The sequence below is a fragment of the Megalops cyprinoides genome, chromosome 10 (assembly GCF_013368585.1).
Source record: "Megalops cyprinoides isolate fMegCyp1 chromosome 10, fMegCyp1.pri, whole genome shotgun sequence".
NCBI lineage: Eukaryota > Metazoa > Chordata > Actinopteri > Elopiformes > Megalopidae > Megalops > Megalops cyprinoides.
Window position 1 is genome coordinate 13,404,083 of NC_050592.1, and position 13,122 is coordinate 13,417,204.

At 43.0% G+C, this 13,122-nt stretch overlaps 1 protein-coding gene across 1 annotated transcript; it reads left to right on the forward strand.

The window, feature by feature from the left end:
- The first annotated feature begins 4,471 nt into the window (after positions 1–4,471).
- mex3a (mex-3 RNA binding family member A) lies at positions 4,472–11,363 on the forward strand. The gene is made up of 2 exons (XM_036539702.1): positions 4,472–4,924; positions 10,267–11,363. Exons 1-2 carry the CDS (start codon positions 4,495–4,497, stop codon positions 11,361–11,363), a joined length of 1,527 nt encoding a protein of 508 aa, XP_036395595.1. The 5' UTR covers positions 4,472–4,494.
- Positions 11,364–13,122: the final 1,759 nt, after the last annotated feature.

Genomic DNA, 13,122 nt, shown 5'->3' on the forward strand with positions numbered 1-13,122 from the left:
ACACTCAAGGTAAGCAGAGGCAGTCCATATCCTGGTTGAAATAAAAACATTAAGCCATTGGTGGCAGTGCTCAATGACTTGCCCTGTAGTTGCTACAAACTCCATTACTACCATTCCTGTTGCACAACACGTCTGGGATTACTGGAGTAAGTGTGGCTGAACTATAGAGAAGTCCATGCTGGTATCCCAGCATGTGTTGTCTGATTAGATGAGTTACGTTTCCTCATGAGAAGCTCAACATATAAAATACTGGATTAAGATGGCTGCAGTCTTGGATAAACCCAGCCTGGATGAGCACCATGCATTAGAAATGTGATCCATGGAGGGACTAATAGAAAGGAGGACAGACAGACAGACAAATTCGTAATGGGGATAGTCACTCAAACACCCATAACTGATTTACCATGACAGAGGGATAAGGAGGCACACCACCCCATGCTAACAGATGGTCAGATTAAAGAACCAGAAAGAAGGGATAGAGAGTGACCAAAATAAGAGCACCCTCACAAACAGGGCAAACACACTGACAGACCAGGATGAATGGGTAATACTATCCTTTATCCATACTCTCCATTGATTGACAATTGGCTCCCTGCAGACACCATTAGTGGAGGAAGATGACCTTTTGGACACGGTAACACTGTGTGACTAAGATCCTGGCCCTCCTCCAGCGTCTTCCCCACAACTCCTGAAAGCCGCACCCCGTGCCCCTCCTCCTCCTCTCCTTATGCCCAGCCAGACTGTTGCTGTTGTTGTTGTCATTGCTCCTATTTCTCAGGTGGTGTTGGGGGGTGGGGGGTGGTAACAGGGTTGGCAGAGCCAATAAAGAGTTAATCCCACCTTCCTCAGTATCGATTTCCTCAGCACACTCTGGGACACCTCAGGGGAACCCCTCCCTAATAAATGCCCGGGGAATGTGTCTAGACAATGATTATGTACACCTGAACTGCCCACCATCATGACATCATCTCCCATAGACCCCTACTGTCCTCCTTTGAATGGAATACATTTCTTTCTTTTAAAGCCACAGTGCAGAATACAAAGAATATGAAGCATTGCAGAGATCATTCACACCTGGCAGCAAGTAGTTAAAGAGTGTGGGAGTTGAATTAGCAACATACACAAGACCATAGCTCCCACAGCCTTCACCACCACCACTGGCACCCACAGCCCCCACACCCATACACACACGCAAGGTGATTGTTGCTGTCTGATTGCTTGTTCTGTCCACACATGAATAATTGAACAAAGCCAATAAAATCTATGACATATACAGATAAAACATAAAAATATGCAGAATATACATACAAATATGCAGAAAGGACTTGGCTTCCTTCTCTACATATGAATGTGCCTTGATCAGGTCCTGGGTGGAGCATAATGGCTAAGCAACACCATTTTTGTGCATCTGATACAACGTGGCAGACAAAGAGAAACAAATGAAATGATGAAGTTAAAAACTGATCATTATATGAAACAAGAAGGAGATTTGTATGACCAGGAGTTGAAGCACAGACAGGTATTCCATGAATATCTATATTTTAAATTATTCCACATTTTTAGGAAATGCCTTTAAAAATATATGTGGGTGTGTGGAAACACTGAAAATAGTAACTATACAAAGCTACAATTGATATCAAGCATGTAGATGGGAGGGTGGGGTGGTGCAAGGTGGGGAGGTAACCTGGAAAGATGTTATGGCATAAAGGGCTGTTTTCCTTTCACGATCCAGTGAGGCCACATAAGGTCCCATCTTATTCACTAAAATCATAATTCGTTAAGTGATTTCTCAATCTGCAGTGTATTTAAGCAGCATTTGGTTGTGCATAACAGATCAAAATGCCAAGCTGATAAGTAGTGGGCGCCATGATCCCATAAATTACAACAGGGCTCATGCTGTACATGGTCATGTATTTCACATAGGCCTACATTAAATTGCTTGCAACAAGACTCTCAGGTGACCAGAAGACCAGGACAGCATGTCTAAATGCTCAAATGATTCAGACCTTTATGTCTCCAGGGAACCAGGGAAGGTAGAGAAATGAAACATATGTGTGTGCACCTGATAAACACAAACACAAACTACATATAAGTTAGTGGCATTTCTTTTCAACTGTGTTTGGGCAGTATCTCACAAAAACATATCCAACGTAAATAGCTTCAAGCAACATCACAGCATTAAAGATGCATGGGAATCTGATATATAATGCGTACTGTATGTCATGGACCACTTAGATTTTGGGCCAGTGTACTGTTCAATGTTAATTCAATATTAAATCCTATTGTTCAATTTTACTTCAAAGTAAAATATGTTTGTATGGTTGTAAAATCCATTCAGTTAACCGCACCTTCAAAACTTGACATGCATGTTACCAGAGACAAGGGTATAGTCTGTATAAAATAGGTTATGAGGCTCCATTGTCCTTGGCTTGTCCCTGCCTTGTCTGTGCTATTCCCATGCTGGGTTTGAAATGACGGTGTGTTAGGAACCCGCTGCATTAATGTAATGACTGACTGAATGAATGACCAAATGAATGAATGAGTGAATGACGTCATTCACACATGATGTCTTAAGTCTTTTCAAAGAGAACAGAGTAAGGAGAATTTAAAACATTGAACATTTAATCAACGTATATCATGACATAGCAAGAAATGGACAAAGGATGTGTTGTTATTGTTGCTGTAACCCAATTATGATGTTAAGTAATTCTCTGAACTCATTCTGAAAAAATTAAACACCACATGATCAGGGTGATCTGTGCAATTTGTTTTTCAGGCTAGCCAGCGGAAAGTTGGTGCGCGTGAGCTCTGTCAAATAAAGTAAATCGCAACACTTTGAACTCTGTAATTGAGTGGTGGGTCTTTCAAATAGCCCAAAAGCAGTACCTGACGAGATATATATATTTATAAATATATTATATAATATATATGTTATATATATAAATAAACACGTGATTTTCGTTCTGAAAGTGGCTCAGTGCATAGGCACAAAATATTCAGGGGCAGAATGAGGTCCGCGAACCTGAGGTGGCCCATTGCAGACTCGATTAACCGTTTCCTCTTGCATAAAGAAGTGAGAGCCTGGTGCTATTTTACAGTTCGCACTAACACCGCCCAGACCACTGCACACCCACGCGCTGTGCAAGTGTACTGTTACAGTAGACTTGTACTGGAAAGGTTTTTTTTCCTGTAAATTTGCCATTGTTACGTGAAGCGTGTTTGCTTTACATTTAATTAGTATACATTCATATTCGTTTTGCAAACACGCAGTGTTTTACTTAACAATGTGCAGGATCACAGCAGCAAAAAGAATATGATAACTGTATTGTTAGTACTGGTATTATTACTAGTATTATCATCCAATGACAATTTTACGTGTTTTGTACAAATATGCCGCCAGGCGTGGCCTGTCTCGATACTATACTGGCGAGTAAGTGCTGAAGCTAGCAGCAGTTCTTTGTCTGAGGCATGAACACGAGCGTCACAAATGCTGCTGAAGATCTGATTACGGGAAACGGGGTGAATGTTTTTTTTTTTTTCATACATCACTGGGGGCTGCTTCAGTGGTCCTGGAAACCCCACGCAGACAACTCCCCCCTTTTCCTAGTCCCGCTCTGCACACCAACGATAGCACAGCATAGCTGTTGACAGCACCAACGCACTGACCCGCCGCAACCTCTATGCATTTTGAAATGATGGTCTGAGGGGTGGGGCTGTCAGCATGGATACGCCAGGTTTTTACCTCCTTGGTGTTTGCAAGCCACGCTACACTCAACCCTAAAATATGAACATTTTTTAAATGCAGAAATTGCGGGCCATTCCAGCAGACAAAACAAGCCCACCGAAGATCTCGTTTCCAGCCCTTGATCATTATTTTTTTTCCAGAATATACAGCTAGGTAGCTACTTTAGTTTACTCCTACATTTGGGCGGTAATTGTCTATTAAGAAGAAAAACATCCCTTCCGAATTCACCCTTGAGTCCGCGCTTCTGAGAAAAAATGATGAGTTCATCATCCGTCTTTGTAACTTTGTGTTGTTATTGTTGTTTTATTGTATGGATGAGGACTTTTTTTTGCACAAAATGGGTGCTGCATATCTACAGAGACAAAGGTTCAACATTTGTGTCACTAGCTAAGCTTGATGCTTGGAAAACGCGGGGGTTGCTTTTTACCGCTGCAACGGGCTTTGCAACCTGAGACGGAATGGTAAAATGGGAGGGCTGCTCGTTATGTTTTAAGTGAGGAGGGGACGATGTAAACCAGACGGGGTGGAGCCCTAGATTGCCGTGCCCCTCTCTGTGCAGACAGATCCTTGTGGCCCGTTCGCCTTTAGCCTGGAGAGAAAGAGAAGGTGGCGGATAGAGAGAAGGGGCTGGTCCATGGGAGGGACTACTGGAAAGGGGGAATTGCAAGAAGGAGGGGGCGGGGAGGCGGCACGGGTGCTGTTTCTCCAGTCTCTTTTGCCTGTCTTTGTCTCATACTCTTTTGTTAGCCATGCCTAGCCTGCTGGTTCTAGCAGGGATCATGGAGAAAAATGGGGGCTACGGCGGGGATCTGGCCAGCTCCGGCTTTGGAAGTGAGGGGCTGCTTGTGCCGCCTGACGAGGAGGAAGACGACTCCCGTGCCCTGAGGGTCGCGTTGGGCCAGTTGTCTCTGTTGGGTCTTGGGGAAGCCGAAGACGGCGGTGGGGCTCCTGCCACGGGAACGTTAGACCGGAGTAACAACAATAATAACCACCACAACAACCACACCAACAATGTTGGAGGAGGAGGTGGTGGGGAGACCGGGCTTTTGCAGGGGAAGAGCAAGTTGTGTGTCCTGTATGATGGTTCCTCCACCGAAACGAAAGGACGTGGCTGTAACATTACCGAATGTGTCCCTGTGCCCAGTTCTGAACATGTGGCCGAAATAGTAGGGAGACAAGGTAAAGACAACACGGAAAATTCTTTCAATTCAAACTTCATGTAAATTATGCAGCTGTGTAGCTGGATATAATCTCGCATAGCTTTACATGCAGCTATGTGAGGACTCATGTCTTATCCAGTGTTATTGATAACGAAAAGGGAGTGGTGTTTCTTTTTGTTGTGTACCATCGAGATGTGACTTTCTCTCACCATAGTCAGTTGCTAACATGTTACACATTTTTACTCTCTCTGTACGTCGCAGTGATGTAGTTAAACGCAACAAGAGAGAAAATGCTGCAAGTGTGCGATTATTTATCATGGACCCAGCACTTTTGCTCAACGGCATCAACTGCCAAACGTATGTTGTAACACACACTGGCAAGGAACGCGCTCGCTTCCTTTGTCGTGTTTACCCGCGAGACTCTTTCAAATCTCAAAGTGCTTCTGGTTGCCGCGGCATGCGCTTAAAACTGTTGGAAAGACCCCATTTATCCCAGTTGTTACAAACGTACAAGCATTTGTTAAATCTATAGAAATCTATAGAAAACTATCTATTTTTTCTTCCAGTTTCAGTTCTGTTCACTTTTCTGTTAATTGTTTCCCTGCATAGGTGACTATCAGACAATGACTTGCGCGTGCTGTTACTTTATAGCTCTGGCTTAACTCGAATTGAACTTGGCAGCAGAAAAAATGCCTTTGCCGTTCGATATCTTGTCTTTACAACGACACGCATTCTTTAAGTTGCAAAATTCATTCGTTTTTCTAACAACTGAGTGAAAATGTTTTATAGCTTCTGATATGTACAGTGGATTCGGCGTTCTGTGATGGTTAGAGCAGATACCTTTAAAATTAAGACCTGAAGGAGACTTGCTAATGGTAACAGCCGCCTGACAGCAAAAATGTTGAGGGGACAGAAACTTTACTGCAGATGCTCAGGTGCTCAAAGTCGGTGGGAAGCTGGAGAAATAGGCGCTGCAGCATTTACAGTACAGAAGCAGAAGTGTTTTTTTTTCTCTTCTCATTGACACCTTAGTCCTGTAGTTGATAGTGTATAGGGCTACCAACATGCATTTTGTGTACTTCTAGCAAACTATGCTGTGAATCTAGAAACAGGCTGGTAGCCTTTGCAATGAGGTGGGCCAGCCTGCCACCCTCAGCTTGGAGTCGAACTGAGGGAACCACCGATCATGAAAGTCTTCTTGCTTTGCAAGCTATTGCTGCTATTGTTGACAGGATCTGAATTGCGGTGGCCTTGAAGACAGGAGTTGTTGAAGAGGGATGGGAAGTTGAGGGGTCACTGAACATTCAAAGGGAGTCACGCCCAGTCACTCAGTACAACAGCCTAGTGCTACTTCTGTAAAGATGCAGAAATAATTGGGCTCCGAACTGTTGTGTAGATTCAGATTTAGTGCGGAGTATATTTATTGGCCTGTGGTGACCCTGTTTTGTTGTGCCATTGAGTGAGTACGCTCCCTGTGTAACACTTACTCGTGAGAAGACTGAAGTGTAAGCTTGCATTTCAGTAGAGTAACAGGGCATCTGTAGGGTGGATCCAGAGAGCACAAGTGTAGCAGAGCACGTTGCGCTTGCTGGGAATTGCTGATTTGCTGGATTTGTGATGAGCTCCTTTTCAACGTCAGTGTCACAACTGTTATTTCCCATTCACCTCATTCCTCTGCAGGTGTGTAACAGCTTTGTGAATCTTACCCCTGCATCACAACTTTTAGAGATGAATGTAGTCTTTTTTTATACTTCTGTGTGAGTCACTTTACTGATGCTGTGGTTTGCTTTGTCCTCCATGGTCTCGAGTGATTGTTTTAGACAGGGAGTAGGCTCTTGTATTTGACTCTGTAATGTCAATACTGGATATATAACCCAGAGCATCATTGTCTGTGCTGTAATTTCCAGGAAACTGGTTAATATATTAATACCTAAATATATGATTTGTCTACACTATTAATACCATGCTGTGCTTATCATTACAAACTGGTTGGTGCTGGTGTGAAAAAACTAAGCAGCCCAATGTGGATCCAGTGTGTTTCTGATGATTATATCATCTGATAATGTGTTGGTAGGTTTGCCTCTCAATAAGTCCTTACATTCAGTAAATTAATGGAATATAAGATCACCTTGTAGGTGGTCTTTTGTTCCTCTCCTTTCAAGTCTTATAGTACACAGGTCTTGTCGGAGAAGTGACAGTGTGGAAATATTAGCATTTCTAAAGGTTATGGGTCATAACTTTCTGTAAGCACACCAGATGCTTTTACACTTGATTCAGGTGCAACACTTACACTGAAATAAATTATTTAATACTTGTCTCCTCTCTTTATTTATTGACTGTAAGAAGTACATTTTCCTCCATTGAAAGTTTGTAATCTGCCACCTTGCCTTCACTGTTATACATTCGGGTGTCCTGAATATGACAAAATTATCGAAATGTTTTTCTTCTAAAAATCAAAACAAGTCTCACATTTTTGCAGTATTTCACATACCATCACTTTCTTTAACTAGAAAAAGGATTGCTTAAATTCTCAGTATTATCTAATTGTTTAAGCAATGTCTTATCATCCTCACTAGATGTCAGCTATATTTAAGGTGTACACTGAGTAAGATGGTATTATGGCATAAGGAAATGTATTTAACTAATGGTGTAATTATATGTGTTGAGTTTCAATTGCACTGGATTGGGAGGTTTGAGTAGTTATGCTTTTTCGTCTTTGAGCAAGGTGTTTGCATGGCTCCTGGAAAGACATGGTATTTATGAGAAAAAGATGACATTGCTTTAGATTAAAATTCAGTCATTTTGAAAAATAGTGATGATGATAACATGTAAAGCATGTTTTGAGATTCATACTTTGGCCTCTTGTCTTGTGAACAATGGCACATCAAAATTGTGATTATGAATGTATTTAGAGGACTCTTCCTCAGATTTGCTGAACAAACACTGGAGGATCAGTCCAGCGCTAGACCGTACTCCAGCATTGTTGTGTAAGGCCTGTGCTGATTAATGATTCTCAGCGCTGACTGGTGCCATTGATCTGTGCTGGGGAAGGAGCCCTCACCGGTCTAAGTGACAGACGTCTAATCCAGTCTGTTTGCTTTTTCACCGCTGATGTTGTGGTGTGTGGTGGTCCAACAGGGACACAAGCTGTGATATGTCATGTGAAGTGGCCCCTGTGTCAGGGGTAGTCATTACAAGGGCTTCATTGAAAGATTGTAAAGGACTGCTGAGGAAAGAAGAGGATATATTGTGGATAAAGGTTTATGGGTCCGTCTTTCATTTAAAAATATAAAGTTTTAGCGTCTCTTTACAATTTCTGTGCTTTAACTAAATAAATAACTGTAATCATGGCAGACACTTTATTGGAGAGATCATTTAAACTCTGCTCCATGAAACCTCTCCTATGTGAGGTATAGAAAAGTTGTGTACTACACACTGGGCCATGCAGTTGCTGGGTATGTTGTGTTTAACACTGTGCTGATTGTTCTTGCCATTTACACTGATAATCAGTGTTAAAATATTTCTGTCTATTACTCATTCTGTATCTGTGGTGAAAATGAGAGCAGTCTGAAGTGAGCATGTATATATGGGACTGTGTGGCTATGCATTTTTTCACAGTAAATCTGTTTTTTCTCTCTGTCTGATGAGGTTAACCTATAGAAGCTGATGGTGGAAATACTAATACCATTGCCCTCTTAAAAAGACAATTGTTTGTTTCTATTCAGCTGTTTGAATCAATTATTCACATACATTTGAATCATTAAAATGTCTTGTCATAGCATTGCAGCTCAAGGCCAGCTCAGGATGAAACAATGCAGATATAATCTGTATCACTTCTAGTTATCCCACCAGTTACACTCTGGGTCATATGCATGTTTTTGAAACTTTTAAGCTTAAGACTTAACTTTAAGTCTTCTTTTTTGTCATGTTAAGATTAGAAAGAGGTGGGGTGAGAAGGACAGGGCTATTAAGAGGGTTACACAGAGAGACAGGGGGCTCTGAGATTCTGAGTTGAAAGTTTGCCAGGCTCATTTAAGTCATTCATATGCCTTTTTTTAGTGCGTTCATCATGGATGAACAGCAAGTGTGATCTAACTTTGTCTAAACAAACTAAAACAAACAACATATATGATGTTAAAATGGTCTGTAATATTCCTAGTCTTTCTAGGTTGGAAATGTTTTTTTTTTTTTGTGTAATTGAACATACATAAGTTAAACCTTGTTAAAGCAACACTTGGAGTGCAGTCCAGAGGGGGTAGTTGGTATCCCATAGCTATGAACATTTCAGTTTTAATCAGATAAATCTGATAAATTAACAAAATGGGAAACAGCTTTTTAAAAATACTACGCGCAATAATAAATATTCTTTGTTGTGTATTTTACAACATTGTTACAATATCGACATCCACGTCTCAAGTGTTGTTGAATGTGTCTTTGAAATTATGGCCAAATCGTTAATTTAAGTTTTCTGCTTGGTGTGGCAACTGTCAACCTGCGTCTATTTCATTTACAGTCTAAAAAGGGAAAACTGGGATGTGAATCCTGCACTGTAGATAAAACCAAGTATTTAATTATGGGAATATTCAAACATGAGATAACAATTTGATTACGTAGATCAGTATTTGAATGCTTGTTTACAAAAAAAACCATCAAAAAGAAGACAAATCCAGAACTGTAGTCTTTCTCATTAATATTTGTAAAGGAGAGGCTAAGAACCCTGCATAAAATAACAGATAATTCATATAATTAATTTTTCTGCCTGAAAGTGTGCATGAATGCATAATCTGTTTGTAGTGCATCATTATTCACACACAAAGCATTTGGCGTTCCATACAGTACGTGGGGGCAGGTGGAATACAGTTTGATTATTCGAATTTTGTGTCTTGGAAGACGGCATATTCGAATATCTGATTTTTCTGAAATCTGCTTGTAATATAAAAGTAGCCACTGTAAAAGCCTCAGGATTTTGCCATGGTTTATCGTATGCTATTGAATTATGAGCGCTTGCATATGCACATGAACATACACATAAATAAGATTACCTATATCCTTGTGTATTTAAAAGTACCTGTATGTCTGCTGTTAACAGACATTGCCCTGCGATATTACTTTTTTTTTCATTTGATGGAAAAAAAATCCATTAATGGACAGCAAAACTGGATTTGGTAGTGTTAGCCCACTTTATTGTGATAAATTATGATTTTAAGAGCAGTATATGTATTTTGATTGTTGGAAAAACTTTGAGATCAGCTGTTGAAATCCAGTTTTGCTGTCCATTTATCAGAAGGTTGAACTAAAAGAGTTTGGGAGTCTGTAGGTCCATTCAGACTTTCTATTTTTCGCCTTTCTTACCCTCTGCAGGGTGCAAGATCAAAGCTCTTCGGGCCAAGACCAACACCTACATCAAGACCCCCGTGCGGGGCGAAGAGCCTGTCTTTCTCATCACAGGGCGCAAGGAGGACGTGGCCCTGGCGCGGCGTGAGATCATCTCCGCGGCCGAGCACTTCTCCATGCTGCGGGCCTCCCGCAACAAGCTGGGCATGTCGTTCAGCGGCTCACCCCCGGCCCCGCTGCCCGGGCAGACCACCATCCAGGTGCGAGTGCCGTACCGCGTGGTGGGGCTGGTGGTGGGGCCCAAGGGCTCCACCATCAAGCGCATCCAGCAGCAGACCTGCACCTACATTGTCACGCCAAGCCGCGACCGCGACCCCGTCTTTGAGATCACTGGCTCGCCCGGGAACGCCGAGCGCGCCCGCGAGGAGATCGAGGCCCACATCGCGTTCCGCACCGGCGGCCTGCACGACCTCAACAACGAGAACGACTGCCTAGGGCCCGAGGCCGGGTCCGGTGGTCTGGAGAGCCGGCTGCAGCAGGTATGGGGGCTTCAGGGGGGCCAGCGCAAACCGCTCGCTAGCAGCTACCGGCAGAACTTTCCGGACGCTGTCGTGGGAGGCGGAGATGGAGGTGGAGGAGGCGGGGGGATATACAGCAAGGGCGACTTCCCCAACCCCGGCGAGAAGCCGTGCTCCTACTTCGGCTCCGAGGGGACCCAGTGCTGGGGAGACCCCGACTACCCCAAGCAGGTGGCTTTCTACACCCAGCAGCGCTCCAAGAGCTTCGGTGGTCTGCCACTGCCTCTGACCAGACTCTCCCCGGGCCTCCCTGAGCCGTGCAGCACCACGACCAGCGGGTCGCCCCACTCGCAGGCCCGGCGTGCTCACAGCGAGCCCATCTCTGCTAGCGCCGCCTTCCCTGGCCGGCTGCCAGTGCCGGACTCTCCCCCTGCCACCGTCCGGGACTGCATGACCTGCTTTGAGAGTAAGGTGACTGCCGCCCTGGTGCCCTGCGGCCACAACCTCTTCTGCATGGAGTGCGCTATCCGTATATGTGAGCTCAGCCAGCCCGAGTGCCCCGTTTGCCATACCCTGGTCACGCAGGCCATCCGAATATTCTCCTAAAGCCTGTCTGCTTTCATTACGTTTTTTTTTATTGCTATTTTTTATCAAAATGTTTTTTCTATTATTATTATTATTATCTTTGTTATTATTATTATTATTATTTGTTTTCCAGAAAATATAAAATGAACAAGCAGATATTTTAGAGGGTACTGCTTGATTTAATAATGAAAAAAAAAAACATTTAACAGATATTTTAATATTTTAATTTTTTTCTCTTTTTATATTTTATAAGAGTTTTGTTTATGGAAAATATAGTACTTAGCATTTTTTGCTGCTACTGTTTTTTGTTCAAAAAATACAGTATGGGACAAGTAGCTAGGAGAAATAATGTGAACTTATTATTTGGATTGTATTTCTTTTTATCAGTAAGGGATTCTATTAGGTTTGATGGAGGAAGCAGGTGTGAAGTCAGCTTGTTTGGTGAACTGGTTCTCCTCAAAAAATATGCTGAGCAGTTTGATGCATTTTTCTCTTGGCAGAAAAGCAGTACAGAATGGAAAACAATTGATTCTTTTATCTTTTCATGGCAGTTTACTGTTGCATTAGACAAAAGGAATGCAAAGTTACATGTACAAAGTTATTGATAAATACTGAGGATCACTAAAATGGGGAGATTATGGTGGTTTTTACCTGTGTTATTCAGGTGATTAGTGGGTAAAGGGAAATGGCAATGGGGCTCTTCCAGCTGGTGTGCGTAGCAGCAGTATTTTTCAGTGCCCAGTCCATTTTAACATTCACTCAATTGTTCAGTAATATAAAAAACTAAAATGATTGGAGAATGTGCCTGCGAACAGAGATGTATTTAGCAACAAAAGCAAGTAGAACAGTGGAGAAGCCGGTTTAATATTAGACTCTGCCAAATAGGATCTCTTTAAATGAGGGTTTCTCCTCAGAACAAAAACTCGAGAAGTGTGGTCCCTCCCCCAGCCCTGGCTGTCATACACTTGAGCTCCTCCGCCCGAGACGCCTGCTGTCCATTTGTAAGATCTAATCTCCAGAGCGCTACTGTCAGAGCAGGTGCCTCAATGTGAGCTGGAGATGTGACCCTAAATTGGGGCTCTTTTTCTTTTTTTCTCTTTTGGAGCAGCCTACCCACTGTTTGAGTCTATGCAGCGTAGGTCATAATGAACAAAACGATGCAACAATACAATGCTTTCCAGGGTCTGTATTGTTTGCTCGTAACGGCGGTTCGGACCATAGCCCCACTTGGACACGGCCCACTCTGTGAGAAATTGGGAATTAGTCAAATGACACAGGCCAGGTGCAGACTGTGGGGGACCCAGTGCCTTGGAGCGGATGGGAAAAGGGTTCCGCCCACGGCCACAAACATATTCCGCAGTGGGGTGCGCCCCCCCCCCCACACCTCATGCACAGACGGCCAGTTTGGGTGCAGCTGGGCAAGTAGGACCCCTCCCTTAACTGCCGCACAGGGCTATTCCCAACAGGGAGTGGGGCCTCCTTTGTCCTGAGACGCATAGAGGCTTCAAGTGCAGAGATTTCAAAGACAAAGTGACTGTAGTGGTGCAGAACATCTGTTATAAGGGAAATCATGTGTCATGAATGTTTATATGGTGATACCCATGACACCCAATGTTTGGGGAATCATGTTGTCTTAAAAAATCTTGAAAAACTCAAGTATTGTATTTACAGTTCTGGTTTTACCAGCATCATCCCACAAGTTCCACAGTAAATTTAGCTCTCATTGTGAGATCATTGAAAAGATGGTAGGCAAAAACAAAAGCCTGACAGACACAGGACA